The following is an 18,397-nucleotide window of genomic DNA, read 5'->3' on the forward strand; positions in this document are numbered from 1 at the left end:
CTAAAATATATAGAAATGCAAAAGACCTGGAATAGACAATTTTGAAAAAGAACAACGTTGGAGGACTTACACCTGATTTAAAGACTTTTACAAAGCTGTAATAATCAAGACAGCATATTTGGTGTAAACATAAACATATGCATTAATAAAAAGGATCCACACATAGGATCAACTGATTTTCAACAAAGGTTCCAAGGCAGTTCAGTGAAGGAAGGACAGAGTTTTCAACAAATAGTGCTGGAATCACTGAACATACACATGCAAAACCAAAACAAAATAACAACAACAAAATCTCAGTCCTTACCCTTACACTATATATACAATTTAACTCAAAATGGACCTAATTAATGTAAGAGCTAAAAACTATAAAACTTCTAGAAGAAAACATAAAAGAAGATCTTGGGTTAGATATATTTAAGACACAACACCCAAAACATGATCCACAGAAGAAAAAATGGATACAATGGACTTCAACAAAAATAAAAGCTGCTGCTCTTTGAAAGATACTGTTAAGAAAATGAAAGCTAGACACAGTGGCATGTGCCTGTAGTCCCAGATACTCAGGAGGCTGAGGTGAGAGAATCTCTTGAGCCCAGGAGTTCAAGGTCTGACTGGGCAACATAGCAAGACTCTGTCTTTAAAAGGCAAAAAAAAAAAAAGCGCAAGCCATATCCTGGGAGAAAATATTTTCTAAATATATATCTCATTAAAGATTAGTAAACAGAATGTATAAAGAACTCTTAAAACTGGAGACAATCGACCCAATAAAAAAGTGGGCAATAGATATAAATAGAGGTTTCATCAAACAAGATACACACATGGCAAATAAGCACAATAAAAAGATACTCAACATCACCCATTATTAGGGATATGCAAACATGTAAATTAATACCACAATGAGATATGATTAGATATCCACTAACAAGAGTACAATTTAAAAAAAAGACTGACCATAGCACATGCAAATGAGAACATGGGACAACTGGAAATCTCATACATTACTAGTAAAAATGAAAAATGGTTCAGCTACTTTTGAAAAATAATATGGCAGTTTCTTATAAAGTTAAATATATATTTATAATATGCCCAGCAATCTCACTCCTAGGTATTTACCCAACGGAAATAAAAACACATGTTCACACATATGTTCACAGCAGCTCTATTCATAAGGGCCAAAAATTAGACGCAACTAATATGTATATCAACTGAGGGATGAATAAACATATTGCAGTACATCCATACAACTGAATACTAACAGTAAAAAGGAACAAACAACTGAAACATATAATCTGGGGGAATAGCAAAAGCATTAAGCTAAGTGAACAATGCTGCACACAAAAAATTATACATTATAGAATTCCATTTTTATGACATACTAGAGAGTATGGGACAAAAGTCAGATCAGCGGTTGCTCAGGGTTGGGGGTTGGAGGATGGGACTGCAAAGGGTGGGAAGAAACTTTTTGTAAATATGTAAATATCCTGTATCCTGATTTTGGTGGAAGTTAACAACTCTGGATATTTGTTAAAATTCATCAATGTACGTTTTAACAGGATGAATTTTACTGTATTTAACTCATACCTCAATAAACTTGAATAAAAAATATGGTAAGTTTTCCTTGAAATTCTAGCAGATTTGTAGTAAAAATAACCTTTTATCAACAATCCCACAACATTAATGCGTAGTATACCACAAAAATATTTCGAGTTAACAAAAATGTTTAACAGGACCTTCCATCTCAATTTTAAATGACTACCACTTTAAAGTACTCTAAATATTCAAATTTAATATTTTTTTCAGAAACTCAGTGACACCAATCGTAAGTGGTAGGATTTAACCTAAAGGACACTCTGAGGTTACATCTCAATTTTCTATCTGTGTACATAATTTGTATCTTCTGGAGAGCGGATCCAAAGTTTATATATTAGATTCTCTCTCTTTTCTTTTTTTTTCCTTTTTTGAGATGGAGTCTTGCTCTGTCGCCCAGGCTGGAGGGCAGTGGCGCGATCTCGGCTCACTGCAAGCTCTGCCACCCGGGTTCACGCCATTCTCCTGCCTCAGTCTCCCGAGTAGCTGGGACTAGAGGCGCCCGCCACCATGCCCAGCTAAGTTTTTTGTATTTTTAGTAGAGACGGGGTTTCACCGTGTTAGCCAGGATGGTCTTAGTCTCCTGACCTCGTGATCTGCCCGCCTCAGCCTCCCAAAGTGCTGGTAGATTCTCTCTCAAAGAGTTCTATAATCCATGAGAAAGTTAACAATCATACTGTTAATGGAACTTTCTATGTGGCTAAAACTTTACATGTCATCAGTTTAGGAACAGGAGAACAACAAAGCACAACTTACCATTTCGATTTTGCTCATGTTGATCCTTCTCCTGATGCTGATTTTGTGGCTGGCCTATGCTGACAGGTGGGTGATGTCCAAGGCCATAAGGAATAGGAGATCCTCGTCCATGTGTCTGTAACAGGTTCATGTTATAGGCCATTGCTGCCTGATGTGTAATGATTCGAGGATCAACTGCAAACCTACCCTGGTATCCTGTCCATGGTACCTAGGTTATTAAAAAATAAAATACATGCATTAAGTATATTTTGGAAGACAAACTAATAGAGTGCTACTAATCAGGAAAAAGCAAACATACAAAGACATACATACGTGCACACACACACAGAGATGTTAATTTTTTCAAAATAAATAACTACAAAGTTGATGCTAATAGTAACAACTGTGTCTTAACTGGCTAAAAAACAGCTCCCTGAACCTTTAGTATGTAATGGAAAACAGATCATTTTTCAGATTAGGAAGAAACTGAGGGTTTAAAATTGGTAATTATTCCTTGAGGCATTAAATCATTTTATAGTATTTACTTATTTCTCCTCCATAGGAATGTATACATGTCAGATTACCACAAAAATTATCTTATAAAGTCATAATTGCACAGAAACATAGTTTAATAGACAGGGGAAAAGTTAAGGAAGAACTTAGCCTAAGGAGTCTCAACTCAAAAAATTTGGTATTCCAACTTAAGATGAGTAACCACATCATTTAATGTTCATCTATTATAGGTAAAATTCAAATCGGTCATTACTTTTTAATCTGTGCTTTTAATTCAACTCTATCTTAAAATACAAAAACAGAAAACTTGTTTAAGTGTGTCCAGATATATAATCTCTGCATATTAACATAAAAGGAATAAATACAATGACATCTTAGCTACTGCTCCTATTATTTTATTATAACTGTTAAAAGTAAACTCTCAGAAATCTTACAAAATAGAAGCCTCTTTAACCTAATAAAGTGAAATATAAATCCTAAGGGACTTACTATTTAAAGCCGATCATGTACAATGTTGCCAGGCTGTCTGGAGAAATAACTCTGCTAAAATCCAAAGTCTGAAGTCTATGGGGAGTGGGCATGAATTACATATTTCTCATTTACAGTCATTCTCCTTGGCTGTCAGATTGTGAACTATCCTGACCAACATGGCTGAGAAATGTTTGCAGCTTAGCATTTTCCCATTCTGGAGTGTTGCCAAAAACCTTTGGCAATGATCATCTCAGCCCGAAATTAGTGCTTGCCTTAAATGAAAGAAATTGTTTCCTAGGCTAAAACTCCTGAATTGAAAATACTCACATCAGCAAATTAACAAAATATTCAAAAATTCTAAAGAAAGTAAAAATGGGTTTATATACAAGACGGAAGGCCTCTAAAAATCTATAGTCTTACAAAGAATAATGTTTTTAGGTAGTAATTAAGATTTCATAAGATGTGGAATTTCTCAAATCAATTTAGATCCAAGTGAACTACACTAATCCAAGCCTCTCTGTGTCCTGTATTTCTTAGGAACAGTTTTTGACTTATACATAAAATGAAAACATCACTTTACAAAATGAGACCAATTCATTAGCTCCGTTAACTTTTAGCTCAATTTTCTTCAATGAAATATTTTAAAAGATTATAAAGGTGGCCGGGCGCAGTGGCTCATGCCCGTAATCCCAGCACTTTGGGAGGCCAAGGTGGGTGGATCACCTGAGGTCAGGAGTTTGAGACCAGCCTGACCAACATGGTGTAACCCTGTCTGTACCAATACAAAAAATTAGCCAGGCATGATGGTGCATGCCTGTAATCCCAGCTACTTGGGAGGCTGAGGCAGGAGAATCGCTTGAACCCAGGAGGTGAAGGTTGCAGTGAGTCAAGATTGCACCATTGCACTCCAGCCTGGGCAACAAGAACAAAACTCCATCTCAAAAACACAAAACAAAACAAAAAATTACAAGGTTTCTAAGTTGAAATATAATTTCTTCATAGTCACTAGTAACCTAATAATGAATTGTAAGCAACAATTCACAATTTGAAGGTTAGAGGCAACATTTGCTTTAAAAGAAGCTTAGGAGCACTGAAAATTTTTTTTAAAAAAGAAGTTGGTAGAATACTATTTGGGATTAGCATCATTTTAGTGAAACCTATTTTACTTGATTCAATAGAAAGTATTTTGAATGTCCACTTACAGGTAAAGGCACCGACATAACTACATTCCCTCCATAGACAGCAGGTACATAAAGAATACTTGTCCCAGTATGAGGATCTATTCTTTGAACAGGGCTTGGAGATTTTCCCAAATTTGGGTGAGGTCCAAGAGGGGGTGGAGGAGTATATGCTCTAATAGGATTGCCAATGAGTACGGAAGGATTGGGCTGAACTGAAAAATAAACAGAAAAAGGATGCACTCAATAGCTGTACATGGTCATCTAGAAAAAATAATTTAAATCATTCAACAGCAAAATATGTTTCCCAGATTTGCCTAAGATATCTTATCATCAAAGAATTATCAGTGTGGAAAAGTAAAGCATATTACAAAAAAACACAAAGAAACTTTTATAATGCTTCCTAAAATTAACTTGAATTATACAAAGCATTCCTTGTATAAACTAGCATAATTTCAAATATTTTCTGAGGAATTCAGGATGAGTCTTTCAAGAGAGAAAGCTATGCACACATTCCTAGTAAACAGTCTTCTGTCCAAAAAAGTATACAACTCTTCAGAATAAAGTTTTGACTGGCAATTGTAACAGAACCACATACAATATGGAAGTTAAGGAATTGTTATTTTAAAAGCACAACTATGCAATATTTAAAATCATTTAAGTAAATTTTTTACCTTGAAACTTTTATGACCTGACATGTGTAGAATATAATTATTTTCTGAAAACTTATGTTGCATAAAAGGCTTAAATGTTTTTCCTCAAAACCTCTGGATATGTACATGAACACCTACAAAATCACCCCTTTTCAGAAATAACAGATCAATGCACTGATAAAACCCTAAGTGTTGAATAAAAGAATTAAGAGAGGTTCCAAAGTGACTGCGTGTGTGCGTGTGTGTGTGCGTGTCTGCCAGAAAGAGAGAGAGAAAGACAGAGAAACCATCTCCCCATTCTCCTCTTTCTTGTGGTGAAATTTGGGGAAAATCTCTTACATCAGAAAAGCAAGTTTTCGTAAGGTAATTTTTCCACTTACCAATTCCATCATTCTGGAAGTGATCATTCTGGGTATGATGAAGACTTTTCCCCTTTAAAGAAAAACACAAATGTATAATAATTTAAGCACATTTAATATTAGAAAACAATAACGATTTTCCTAATCATAGGTAAATTAACGTATACATCAATAATTAAAATTTTAAAACTGTGAGTCTATAATTAATAACCATTAGACTGCTTTGAGCCAATTTTCTTTTTAAACATTAGGTCACAGCCATCTCAAATAATACGGCTGGGCCTCAAGTTTTCTCAGTTTCAAATTAAAGGTATCTAAAATTCCTTTTTTATGAATATTTTTCATTAAAATGAAACATGCAATCAACATGACTTAAATTCTATTCCTTTGAAGGAACAGAACTGCAGTTTCTCTATACATTTTCTAACAAATCACAAAACGCAGAAGTTGTTTTTCAAAGTAAAAATGTGAATCTTCAATTCTTGAGGATGAGAACCTTTAAAACAGTAAAAAGAATGCAAATATGGCTTAGGATTTATGATATTTTGAGTATAATTCATGGTATATTAAAGTATAAAATTTACTTTAACAAAACAAAAACAGGAAAAGGGGAACTGTCATCATTTGCTTGTGAGATAATCTAGCTAATTGCTAGACAGCAATATGGCAATACGTATCAACAGCATCAAAAATGTACATATGTTAACCCAGTAACCGCACTTCCAGAAATTTATCCAAATGAAGTAATCATAAATTTGGGCACAGAGAGCTTGGTTTATGTGCATAATAAATGTTAACAATCTACATGCCCATCAGTGCAGGATTTACTAAATAAGCAATAGCAAATTCACATAACGGTGTATTTAGTCTACCATTAAAAATGATGACAAATGGGCAGAAACAATATTTGAAGAGACAATGGTTCTGAATTTCTGGATTAAAAACAAAATTCTCTCTTCCCATGGGCTAAAAGTAACACATATCAAGCCAACTGAGGAAAAGTAGAACATTATGCAACTTACCTTTAGACACACACAGATTTGTAAATTTGTAAATTATACCTGAAAACTAAAGAGGGGATTATGTCTATAGCAGGAAGAAAAATTCATTCTTGACCAAAGCAAAAACACAAGGATGTTTGATTTACCTACCTATCTAACTGTTGGAAAGAGCAAATACTCAGATCAGCAGTAAACACAGAAGGTTTAAGGTCAATTGGTTATGAGTGAGGAAGGGCAACTGAAGTCACAAAGTCATCAAAAAGCCTCATGAAGTCAGAAAAAGACCCCCCAAAAAATCACAGTTTGTCCATTAACCTCAAGAGAAAGAATGTTCACAGTGACTGGCACCAACTCTATATATATATATATATAAAAACTTCTGAGGAATAGAGAAGTGATAAGAAAAGCATATAGAAAAAAGGAAAAAAAGGCAAAATCAAGATGGCAGAAGTAGAAGATGAGAAGCAGGAGCAATTAGAAGAGACAAGAGCGCCAGTAGCACACACACTGACAGAAGAAAGGAGAGCCAGTGACACAAACAGCAGATAAGACAGTTCCAAAAGGCTGACAAACCATTTAGATTTCTTATCCTCCAGACCTATCACTAATTTGCTAATGACTCAACAACCAGGGACAACTGCATAGCATGTAGAAGAAACACAGCAATTTAATCAGAGTGTGACAGGCAGAATGGCCCCTGTAAAGAGGCCCACATCCTAATCCCTGGATCCTGTGAATACGTTATGTGGCAAAAGGGACTCTGTGAATATTAATTAAAGTTACAGATTTAAAATAGGGAGATTATCCTGGATTATGTGGGTGAGCCCAATCTAATCCCATGAGTCCTAAAAGCAGAGAAATTTCTCTGGCTGGAATAAGGGAGATGCAGTGGAAGAGGAAGTAAGAGAGATTCCCAGGGAAAGGAGGATTCAATGTACCAGTGCTGGCTCTGAGATGTAGGGGACACAGTTGAGAACTGGTAAGAATCCTCTAGAAGTTAAGAATGATTCCCAGCTGACAGTCACCAAGGAAACAAGAACATCAGTCCTATAACCACAGGGAATTGGATTCTACCAACAACCTGCATGATCTTGGAAGCAGATTCTTTCCAGAGCTTCCAGATAAGGACCCAGAAAGCTAATACCTTGATGCTGGCCCTGAGAAGCCCAGAGCAAAGAAACCAACCAAGCCAGTTCAGACATTCGAGTAATAAAATTGTCAGGTAATCTATTTGTGTTAAGTCACTATGTTTGTGCTTATTCATTACAGTAGCAATAGGAAACTAATAAAAAAATAATAACCATAATCTAGGGTAATCCTAGATTGTAAAGCTGGAAGCACACTAGACAATATACATCAGCACGATGGGTGCTGTGTAGTACACTAAATAAAAAAAGCAAATTGGGGCCTATGGAGTAAAAAGATAGTGGCATGTCTACAAGTATAACTCAGCATTCTACATGGTTCAATACAGGATACAATCCTCCAGTCACTGTATTTTGTATTTTGACTCAGCAAGAAACCACAGAACAGTAAATTTACTTAAGTTTACATAAAATACACAGTATTTGGTAGCTTATTAACAAAATAATAATGTAGCAGGCTAGACACAGTGCTCAAGTCTGTAATCCCAGCACTTTGGCAGGCCAAGGCAGGCGCATCCCTTGAGGTCAGGAGTTTGAGACCAGCCTGGCCAATGTGGCGAAACCCCGTCCTACTAAAACACACACACACACACACACACACACACACAAAATTACCAGGCATGGTGGCGCTTGCCTGTAGTCCCAGCTAGTTGGGAGGCTGAGGCAGGAGAATCGCCTGAACCCGGGAGGCAGAGGCTGCAGTAAGTCAAGATCGCATCGCCCCATTGCACTCCAGCCTGGGCGACAGAGCAAGACTCTGTCTCAAAAAATAATAATAGTAATAATGATGTAGCAGTAAGCTAGAGCTAGCTATGTATGAAAGTCATGTCCCCTGTTCTCTCATACCATGAGTCTTTTGTAAAAGCTCTCTTAAGCTTTACTCATTCATTTAAAAACTACTTCTAAGTACCTATTATGAGTCAGATTTTGCTCTAGGCACAGAGGTGAGAGCAGCAAATAATACAGGCAAAAATCTCTGCCTTAACTGAGCTTATCTCCCAGTTTTTGACATGTTTCCCCAATCTCCCACTACCTCCACCCATCCAATAAACTTCTGAACAAGATCTCCTTGGTAGACATTTGCCTGAATCTATCTACTTCCTCTCACTCCTCCAACATGGCCACAGGAGAACTCAGGGGCTAACTTGCTTATCTGTGCTCCTTTAGCACCTACAATAACATCAGGCACATAGAAGTAACTTAACTGATAAATAAACAGCTAATACATTAATAGTATAAGCTTGAGAAATCTATAAGATTCATTTATGTAGATGTGTGATACCCTAAAAACGCCAAATCACAAGTAGTATTGCACATTAGGTCCATTTTTATTAAACTAAGAATGTACAACAGTATATTAACACAGAGAATAGTTCTCTTCTCAGCGGAGTAACTATTTAGCTAAAAGATTTTCAAAGTATCAAACCATTAATTACTGCTTACACATTAAGATTTACATTTTTTGCCCTGGTGCAGTGGCTCATGCCTTTAATCCCAGCACTTTGGGAGGCCAAGGCATGCAGATCCCCTGAGCCCAGCAGTTTGAGACCAGCCTGGGCAACATGCTAAACCCTGTCTCTACAAAAAATACAAAAGTTAGCCAGGCGTGGTGGTATGCGCCTGTAGTCCCAGCTACTCCAGAGGCTGAGGCAGGAGGACTGCTTGAGCCTAGGAGGTGGAGGCTGCAGTGAGCCCAGATTGTGCCACTGCACTCCAGCCTGGGTGACAGAGCCCCTGTCTAAAAAAAAAAAAGATTTACATTTTTTAAAGGAAGTGCAAAACTGATATACTCTTTTAATTCTTACTGGTAACTTTAATATGCTGATGATGATAAATATTAAAACAAAACAAAACAAAACAAAACGGAACAAATACTAAACATGCCAGTCTCAGAACTTTTTTTTCTAGACGGTTAAGTGCAAGCATTTTTTTCAGGCACTCTAGCAAAGAAGCTAGGTGTCTCTGTCCAAAGTAACTACAGTTCAAAAGTGGAAATGGCCTTGACTCCCCTGCTGCACTTCCTCTGACTAGAATGCTCCTATACAAGAAATATGGGTCAAAATCAATTACAGTCATCTTCAAGAAGTCAGCCAAATTTTTTTACTCTGTCAAATACCACCTCAAACGAATCCGTCACCAGTAAAGGTTCAGAATTATTTTCTTTATATAAATATCATTATTATAACATTATTCCTTATAAAGAATGTAAGGACATGTTTTAATAAGTGTGATAATCTTTTAAACTTCTTTGTTTTATTCACATCTCACTAAAACAACTCTTATCAGTAAAGAGGATTAGGAGGTTATTTTACATAAATGATATCAAAAGTTATCAGGTATTAAAAATTGTTTTGAGAATGATTATAACATTAAGCATGACTAAATGCCACACTGTATTTTCACTTACATGTCCACACTAAACAAGTTCCTTGCAGAAACCGCTTGCCGCCAAATGTAACCTTCAATTCCAACACTTAAAGTAACTTGCAGCCCAATAAACCTTTGGCACTTCTGCGCAGTTTTCTCCCTTTAACCTCTTCAATTTCATTAACAGAGGCTTTACCTTGGGTGGTGATTGCTGCTGTTTGTTGGTACTTCCTGAATGCTGCAGTCTTAGAGCCCGGGGGATAAATTCAGGTGCCAGCGGATTCAACACATATGTCTTCTTTAGCTCTAAAGCCTCTAACTGGGCCTTGATCTGTTCGAAAGTGATTCCATGTAGGCTATTGTTTTCATGACACAGGGCAATAAACCGTTCCCAAAATTTCCTACAGAAAAGATTTACAAGATCAGTTTATAATTCAAGGGATGAGATCACAGAAACGAACATAAGTAACTAAAGATAATTTCAAATTCCACCCCAACCTCAAATCCTTAAACCCAATAGTCATCTGACTATGACTGAGATAAAATCTTTCTACTAGATCACAAGACTACAGAAGTTTGATTTTGAAACTATAGTCATACCTTGTATTACAGTACATATAAAATAGGCTCTCCATTAATTTTGGCTCATCAATGCAAGTAATATGGTCAGTACTCACCTATCCACACTAATTCAAAATGATGTTTTTTATTACCCACATAATAAGTTTTCAAAACTGATGGCAACTCATTTCATAAAAAATTTATACTTCTAGGCATACTTACTAAATACATATATATACTATATATACATAAAATTCAATATAATGAATATAAATAATTCTAATTTATATACATATGCATACATACATATACATGCATGTATATGTGTATATATGCACATATATACATACACATATATATACACACACACAGATACACACAAACATGTGTATCTATGTGTGTGTGTATATATTTGAATTATAAGGCCAAAGTAGCCTAGTGTTAGATGACTAAGAAGAGCCAACTCAAGACATAAATTTGAGTCACAAAGTAGATAATCCTCATGAAGATTCTTAAGAAATAACCAGCTACTCCTTATTTTTCTCTTAATTAACAGGTGCTAGTCACAAGCACAACTTATACCATTAACTAAGTTATAAGTGTTAAATGAATTATGAAAAATATAGGAAGTTGGAATGCTAATTTTAATGTTGATTATTCATTTCTTAATTAAATTAATAAGTACTAAAGGAGAAAAATACATTCAAAACTTGTTGCATTTGTATACTGTTGTTCCTAGGTTTGAAAATTGATTTCTAAATATTAAAATTATTAAATACACATTACAAAAGACAACATATAGTTTTAAATTTTAAATGACTATTATAAATATGCATACCTATGTTTAATATGAGAGGTTCAAATAATGTTTTATTATGCTATAAAAGATATGTGATATGGTTTCTTCCCAAGTTGGTATCCTTGTGTCCAGGTGGACAGCAGGTAATCAAGATGGCTTCAAGAAGCATAAATGAAAAGGTTTATATTATAAAAGTTAGTATATGAATGGGAATTGAGTTATTAATATATTCATAAAACTTTGCAGAGTTTAATTTCAAACTATGCTTCTCTTACATATGCCTTCTATCCATCTTTCCTAGTTTTTTGAAGATGAGTTTAAGAAATGAATTGAGATATTGGAGATTCAGAAGGTAGAGGGGTGGGAGAGGGGTAAGGAATGAAAAACTATCTGTTGGGTACAATGTACACTATTCAGGTGAGGGGTACACTAAAAGCCCAGTCTTGATTACTATACAACTTATCCATGTAACCAGAAACCATTTGTACCCATAAAGCTGTTGAAAAAGATAAGTTTAATAAGAAAAAATAAAAAATGTTAAATGGAATGAATAAACAAAAAAATAAACAAATGGGTTCAGAAAAAATTTTAGACCTATATGTAAACAACAGAAAAAGTAAAAATGCTACAAAATATTAAATATATACTTCTGACCATAAGACTAAGGCTAATAAAACAGTCATGCAGTTGCTGGAAATGTGTGTTGCCAAGAAACGCACGCTGAAAAGCTGTCCTTTATTTTTATTTTTAAGAAGCCCAATGAAGGAACTGTGCTTTTTTTCTCATCTTAACATGAGAAAATATAAGGAAGGACTATCTTATGTAGCACTCAGGATCTAAAATCCATCCACTTTCCCACCCTTTTAATAAGAATAGCCACAATATTCAACTGTATGAATATTTTTATCAATACAATTCTACTACATACTATATTCAAAAGGTCTTTTTAGTCTAATTGATAAAGTATCAGTTTCATGAAGTGGCATTTCACGTTTGTGTTGGACTTCAAGACAAAGCAAAACATCAAGGAAAGAATGGATTGACTTTTACTCTGTCTAGTTGAGTTTTTTGTTTGTTCAGACAGGGTCATGCTGTCACTCAGACTGAAGGCAGGAGGGCTGTGGCATGATCACAGCTCACTGTAACCTTGAACTCCTGGGCTCAAGCCTCTTGCCTCAGCCTCCATAGTAGCTGGGACTGTAGGTGTGTGCCACTACACCTGGCTAATTTAAATTTTTTTTTGTAGAGATGGGGTCTCGCTATGATGCCAGGGCTGGTTTCAAACTCCTGGCCTCAAGTAATCCTCCCACCTCGACCTCTCAAAGTGCTAGGATTATGGGCATGAGTTACTGTACCCAGCCTCTAGCTCAATTTTTAATATCAATTTCTTATTATGTTTTTCATCTCCAGCTTACACAGCCAAAATGCTAGAACCTGATCTATTTTTAAGCTACCTTTTAAAACTCCATACCCTGTTCCTATATCACCCTCACTGACCTTGACTGCAATGAACAGAATTTGAAGTAACGTTGAGTTAAGTCAAACAACCTCATACTTCACAAAAAGCTGGAGCTCGGTGACAGTCTTTGCCTACAAGATTCCAGGGATTTCAAAGAAATAGCCTTCGAGTTAAAGTATACTAATTTAAAAGTAACATTAAATAATTACTATAAGTTAATCAAGTTAAACTGGCTGTAAAAGTGACCTGAAATTTGCATGTTAAATCTGACATTTTTTTTGGGGGGGGGGGGGAGCACCGTTGATATAGCAAAATGGTAAAGCATATGGATTCTAGAACTAGCCCAAAATCTTGACTCTGTCATTCAGTAGCTGTGTGACTTCGTGCAGATTACTTAGCCTCTCTTTATACTTCAGTTTCCTCATGTGTAAAGTGGGGCACCAGCACGACTATTATTATTATTCTTTACTATTGAAATGACATTTGTGTCTTCTAAATTTTCAGGGAAATGCTTCTTTCCTTCAAAAATTCTTAGTTTTAAAGCTAAAGTTTTTCCTTTTTTCTCTTTACACTGGCCCTTGAACTCCCCAATATCTGACCAAAGTACTGTGTATACAATTATGAAGCATTTCTGAATACAGATAATTGAAAGATCACATTAGAATGAGGACAAGAATTCACCACTCTGGTTATTTAAAGATTTTATCAATTCTTAGCCCCCTCCCTAAAATGTTAATATAATATTATGTTAACCATTTTTTAGTACTATTGGTTTAAAAACCCAAGTGTGCATTACACTGTAATATAATTTTAGGCATTTCAAAGGATGTAACCTTATTTTTAATCACTGCCTGAACACAAAGTTTGATTTTCTTTCTGTGTTAACCTTACTTCTAAGATGACTGATAAAACACTAAAACATCACTTGGTGTCCTTAGGTCACTCTGTGTGTGTGTGTGTGTGTGTGTGTATACACATATACATACATCTCTACACATACATGAGATATGTTTATATTTCACAGAGTAAATAAAATGTGCTAAATGAAGAAATTCAGTTCAAGGGAAGACCTTCTCCAAAGGTCTTGGTTTGAAGAAAGGTTATCACTCTCCTCTTAGCCTCCTGCCATTCCGTGCAGATTTATCTGAGCATATCCATCAGTTCTGGGACAGGCAGCATAACCAGAGAGAAGAACGTGGGTTTTGAAGTCAATCTGACATCTGTTTGAGTGGACCACATAATAGATATGTAAACCTGGGCAATTTAATCTCTCTGAATCAGGCTGCCCATTTAAAATGCAAATAAAATATCCACATTATAGGGTTGTTAAGAGGACTGAATGAGGCAATGTGTGCAAAGTACATAAACCAGCACCTGGCTCAAAGAAAGCTGTCAATAAACAGCAGCCACTATTAATACTTGTTAGCTTGGCGCGAGAGCGGGAGGATCTTCACTATATCCATTTTGGATTAACAGAAAAAAAATCTGTTTAAAAATAAAACAAAAAAGAATATATAACTGATTGACTTCTGAACTGATATAATATACACAGTAAGTATTCCTCAAAAACTTGATTGATATTTGGGAATATATTAGTTTTTTTGAAAATATTAAATGAAAAAAGCAGGAAAACAGTCCTAATGAACTCAAAGAACTCACTCTTCCATTTTTACAGGACCCAAGAATCATATTACATTCTCTGAGTTTACTTACATTGTGAGGGTAAATTAATACCTAATTAAATCAGTGAGATTAAAGCTTAAATATCCATATGCCCCAACCATTAATTCTTGGGCTACAGCCATGATTAAACTGTACAAATAAAGCAGATAATCAACATTGCCATGTAACTATGAAATGTATGGTTTTTTCCCACTCAACACAGTATATTTACTTCCCTGAAAATATTCTGCTTAGCTTATCAATTAAGGTGTATACCTTGACACTTCCCAGTTGAGTAGTAAGAAACAGGCAACAGTAGATTCAGCTTTTAAGTTAAAAATTAGCCCTGGATAATTCTGAAAGCATGGCCTCAGGAAAAATTATTCACCCATTTGCTCTAAGAAAGTAATGACTTCTGTCAGAGAATGGATGAAAAATGCTGATCTCATGCAATTCACAGTATAATATGACTCTATTAAGAAAGGGGTAATGGTTTCTTTAAAAATATTCAGGTTGGTAAATATATTTGGAGTTATATGTAAGGAGAACCCAAACCTAATGTGGCTTAATACTATTCTTTTTTAAATTTTCTTTGAGGCAGGGTCTTGCTCTATCACCCAGGCTGGAGTGCAGTGGCGTGATCACTAGAGCCTTGACCTCCTGGGCTCGAACAATCCTCCCACCTCAGCCTCCTGAGTAGCTGGGACCACAGGCACATGCCACCACACCCAGCTGAACTTTGTATTTTTTGTAGGGACAAGGTTTTGCCATGTTGCCCAGGCTGGTCTCAAACTCCTGAGCACAAGCAATCCACCCACCAGGGCCTCTCAGAGTGCTGGGATTACAGGTGTGAGCCACTGCGCCTGACCGTAACACTATTCTCATATCCGTTTACTCCCCTCATAGTTTCTAGTTGTTTTCAACACATTCCAATCTACATATGTGCTTTAATATATTACATTCTAATCAAATAGTATGTGCTGTCTCACTTATCAAATAATAAATATAAGCAAAAATGGTAAAATACCACAAGCAACATTCTAACCAAATATACTTACAATGACTAGTAAAGTAATATAAAGTAAAATTCTTAGGATGAAAGCCAAAATAGTAGACTCCTTGATATACTTGGTTTCTTCTATTCATTTGTAACTTAGGATATTCTCAGCTAGGCGTGGTGGCTCACGCCTGTAATCCTAGCACTTTGGGAGGCCGAGGTGGGCCTCGAGGTGGGTCGGGAGTTCAAGACCAGCCTGACCAACATGGAGAAACCCCGTCTCTACCAAAAATACAAAAAATTAGCTGGGTGTGGTGGCCTGTAATCCCAGCTACTTGGGAGGCTGAGGTAGGAGAATTGCTTGAACCCAGGAGGCGGAGGTTGCGGTGAGCCGGTATTGTGCCAGTGCACTCCAGCCTGGGCAACAAGAGTGAAACTCAGTCTCAAAAAAAAAAAAATATTCTCCTCCCTCCAATTTTTTGTCATTAGTGACTACAAATGCATGGCAATATGTTTTTAAGGTATGAAATTAAAGATGTTACAACAGAATTGTTTATAGACAAAGTCACGGACCCTCCAAGCTTTGATTTTTAAAGAAGAAACATTTTTTTCATCAACTAAAACTCTACTTGATTCTTCTGATGACAGCTTTCCCCTAGAAAGGCCATGAACTTTTTGAGGGTCTTAAATTCTGATACATCAAACTGATTCTTAAAGGTGTCAAATAGTCTCCCTTCCCATAGGATTTTTCTTCCTGCTAGAACACAAAAACAGATAATAAAGTGCTGTCATCATCTATATTGTAAGAAAAAAAAACCTGATTTAAAGAGTGCCATGTCCTAATAGTTTTGTCTACTTTAATTCTAACAGATCAAAAAGAAATAATTACCCCAAGGCAGATTCAGGACTATCTACATCTCTTTTTACTATTCCAAACTTCCTATGACAGGAACTAGCATACTTATAAAATTTTAAGTAATCCCTAGTGTATTTCTTTCTTTTTCACAAAGGAATATTATAAATATCTGTTCAACTGCTTTTTTTTTTTTTTTAATGCTAACACAGTTCTTCAATACTCAAAAGGCCAAATCTTCTATTACTGGCTTCGTACAGTTAAAATTCCAATTCACTGGTATAAGTCACAAGTGTATAAAGAAAGATTTTGGTGTGTAGGTTGGTATTTTAACCATATTTAGTAGAAATTGTTCCTTAAAACTAAAGTCTAATGAATACTAATAATGCTATCAAAAGACAAGTAACGACCACGTCTAACCCCCTAATGTTAAGATCTTCTGGATTAACCAGATACAAAGAATTATCTACATTGAGAAGCCTTGAGAGAGCAAGACTACAGAAGGAAATTCATCAAAAATTAGAACAATGAAGGGGAAAAGTGAGGCACCAAGGGATACAAAAGTTAATATCCATCAATTACAGACATATACATGAAACCAGCTCAGGACCCTTGCTCTGGTTGTTGCTTCTTCCTGGAGCACTTTTAACCCAGATAGCTTCTCCCTCACTTCCAAAGTCAGCTTCTCAGTGAAGTCTGCTCTCACCATGCTATTTATAATCACCAGCCAGTCTGCCCCGTCCCCATCACTCCTAATTCCTCTTAATATTTTCCTTTCCATTCAACTTACCATGTAAAATACTATGTAATATTCCTATTTAGTGTATGGTAATCTTCCTCTCCTTAATAGTAAAAAGTAAGCCCCACAAATAACATGTGAGCCCACAAGGGCAGAGATCTTTTGTGTATTTTGTTCACTGCTGTATCTTTAGGAGCTGGAAGAGTGCTTAGAACCTAGAAGTCACTCAGGAAATATCTCTTGAATAATGGCTCAATGAATACACAATTATGCATACAATAAATAGATTCAAAGTAATATGCTTTTCTGTTCCCATTGGATATCAGGCTATAATAAACCTGATTTTAATTAGCCAGAAGGTCATATGAATAAATGTACACACAGGGATACAAATCATGTCACATTTCCCCTTTAATGTCTCAACATTAATACATATTTACCTGCATCTTCCAATAGAGCACAGAGCAATGGGATCACCCACCACAGCAACCAGGGATTGTGCTCTTGTGATGGCAGTATTGAGAAGCTTGTAGTTAGATAAAAAACCATAATCTAAGTCCTCTGTGGAATCTTCCAGAAGTTGCTCTTTCTTTTTAATTGGTGTCTGTTTATGTTTACAAGTATGTCTTGTACGTACTGTGCTAAGAAACAAAACTCTGAATTGCTTTCCTACAAAGAAAATTTTTAAGAAAAGACTTAAGATTGTCATTCTGAACCACTGATATAATAAAAGCATTGCATTTTTAAAAATGTAACTGCTAAATAACAAACATTGGCAAAGATGTGGAGAAACTGAAACCCTTATGCACTGCTGGTGAGAATGTCCAATGGTACAGCTGCTGTGGAAAACAGTGCGGCAGTTCTTCAAGAAATTAAGCAGAGAACTACCATATGATCCAGCAATTCTATGCTTACATACATACTCAAAAGAACTGAAAGGAGCAACTCAAACAGATATTTGTATATCCACATTCATAGCAGCATTATTCACAATAGCCCAAGGTGGAAGCAACACAAGTAAGTATCCCTGGACAGAGGAATGGATCAACAGAATGTGGCATATACATACAATAGATTATTCAGCCTCATAAAGGCATGAAATTCTGACACATCTTACAACATGGATGAACCTTGAAGGCATTATGCTAAGTGAAATAAACCAGTCACAAAAGGACAAATACTACATAATTCCATTTATATGAGGTAGCTAGAATAGTCAAATTCATAGAGAAAGAATGTAGAAGGGTGACTGCCAGGAGGTAAGGAGGAATGGGGGCATTTAATGCGTATAGAATTTCAGTTTGGAAAGCTCAAAAAA

General features: G+C 35.8%; 1 protein-coding gene across 9 annotated transcripts in view; it reads right to left on the minus strand.

Moving 5' to 3' along the window:
* Positions 1-18,397, minus strand: part of HELZ (helicase with zinc finger) — a 176,363-nt gene that overhangs the window by 46,133 nt on the left and 111,833 nt on the right. For all 9 annotated transcript variants that reach the window (XM_031657722.1, XM_031657728.1, XM_031657725.1 and 6 more), the window contains 5 exons: positions 17,520-17,748; positions 10,206-10,410; positions 5,518-5,569; positions 4,509-4,699; positions 2,344-2,551 (listed from right to left, as the gene is read on the minus strand). In XM_031657722.1, the coding sequence (XP_031513582.1) occupies positions 2,344-2,551; positions 4,509-4,699; positions 5,518-5,569; positions 10,206-10,410; positions 17,520-17,748 (885 nt within the window). The remainder of the gene's footprint in view (positions 1-2,343; positions 2,552-4,508; positions 4,700-5,517; positions 5,570-10,205; positions 10,411-17,519; positions 17,749-18,397) is intronic.

The sequence above is a fragment of the Papio anubis genome, chromosome 17 (genome assembly GCF_008728515.1).
Source record: "Papio anubis isolate 15944 chromosome 17, Panubis1.0, whole genome shotgun sequence".
NCBI classification, from domain to species: domain Eukaryota; kingdom Metazoa; phylum Chordata; class Mammalia; order Primates; family Cercopithecidae; genus Papio; species Papio anubis.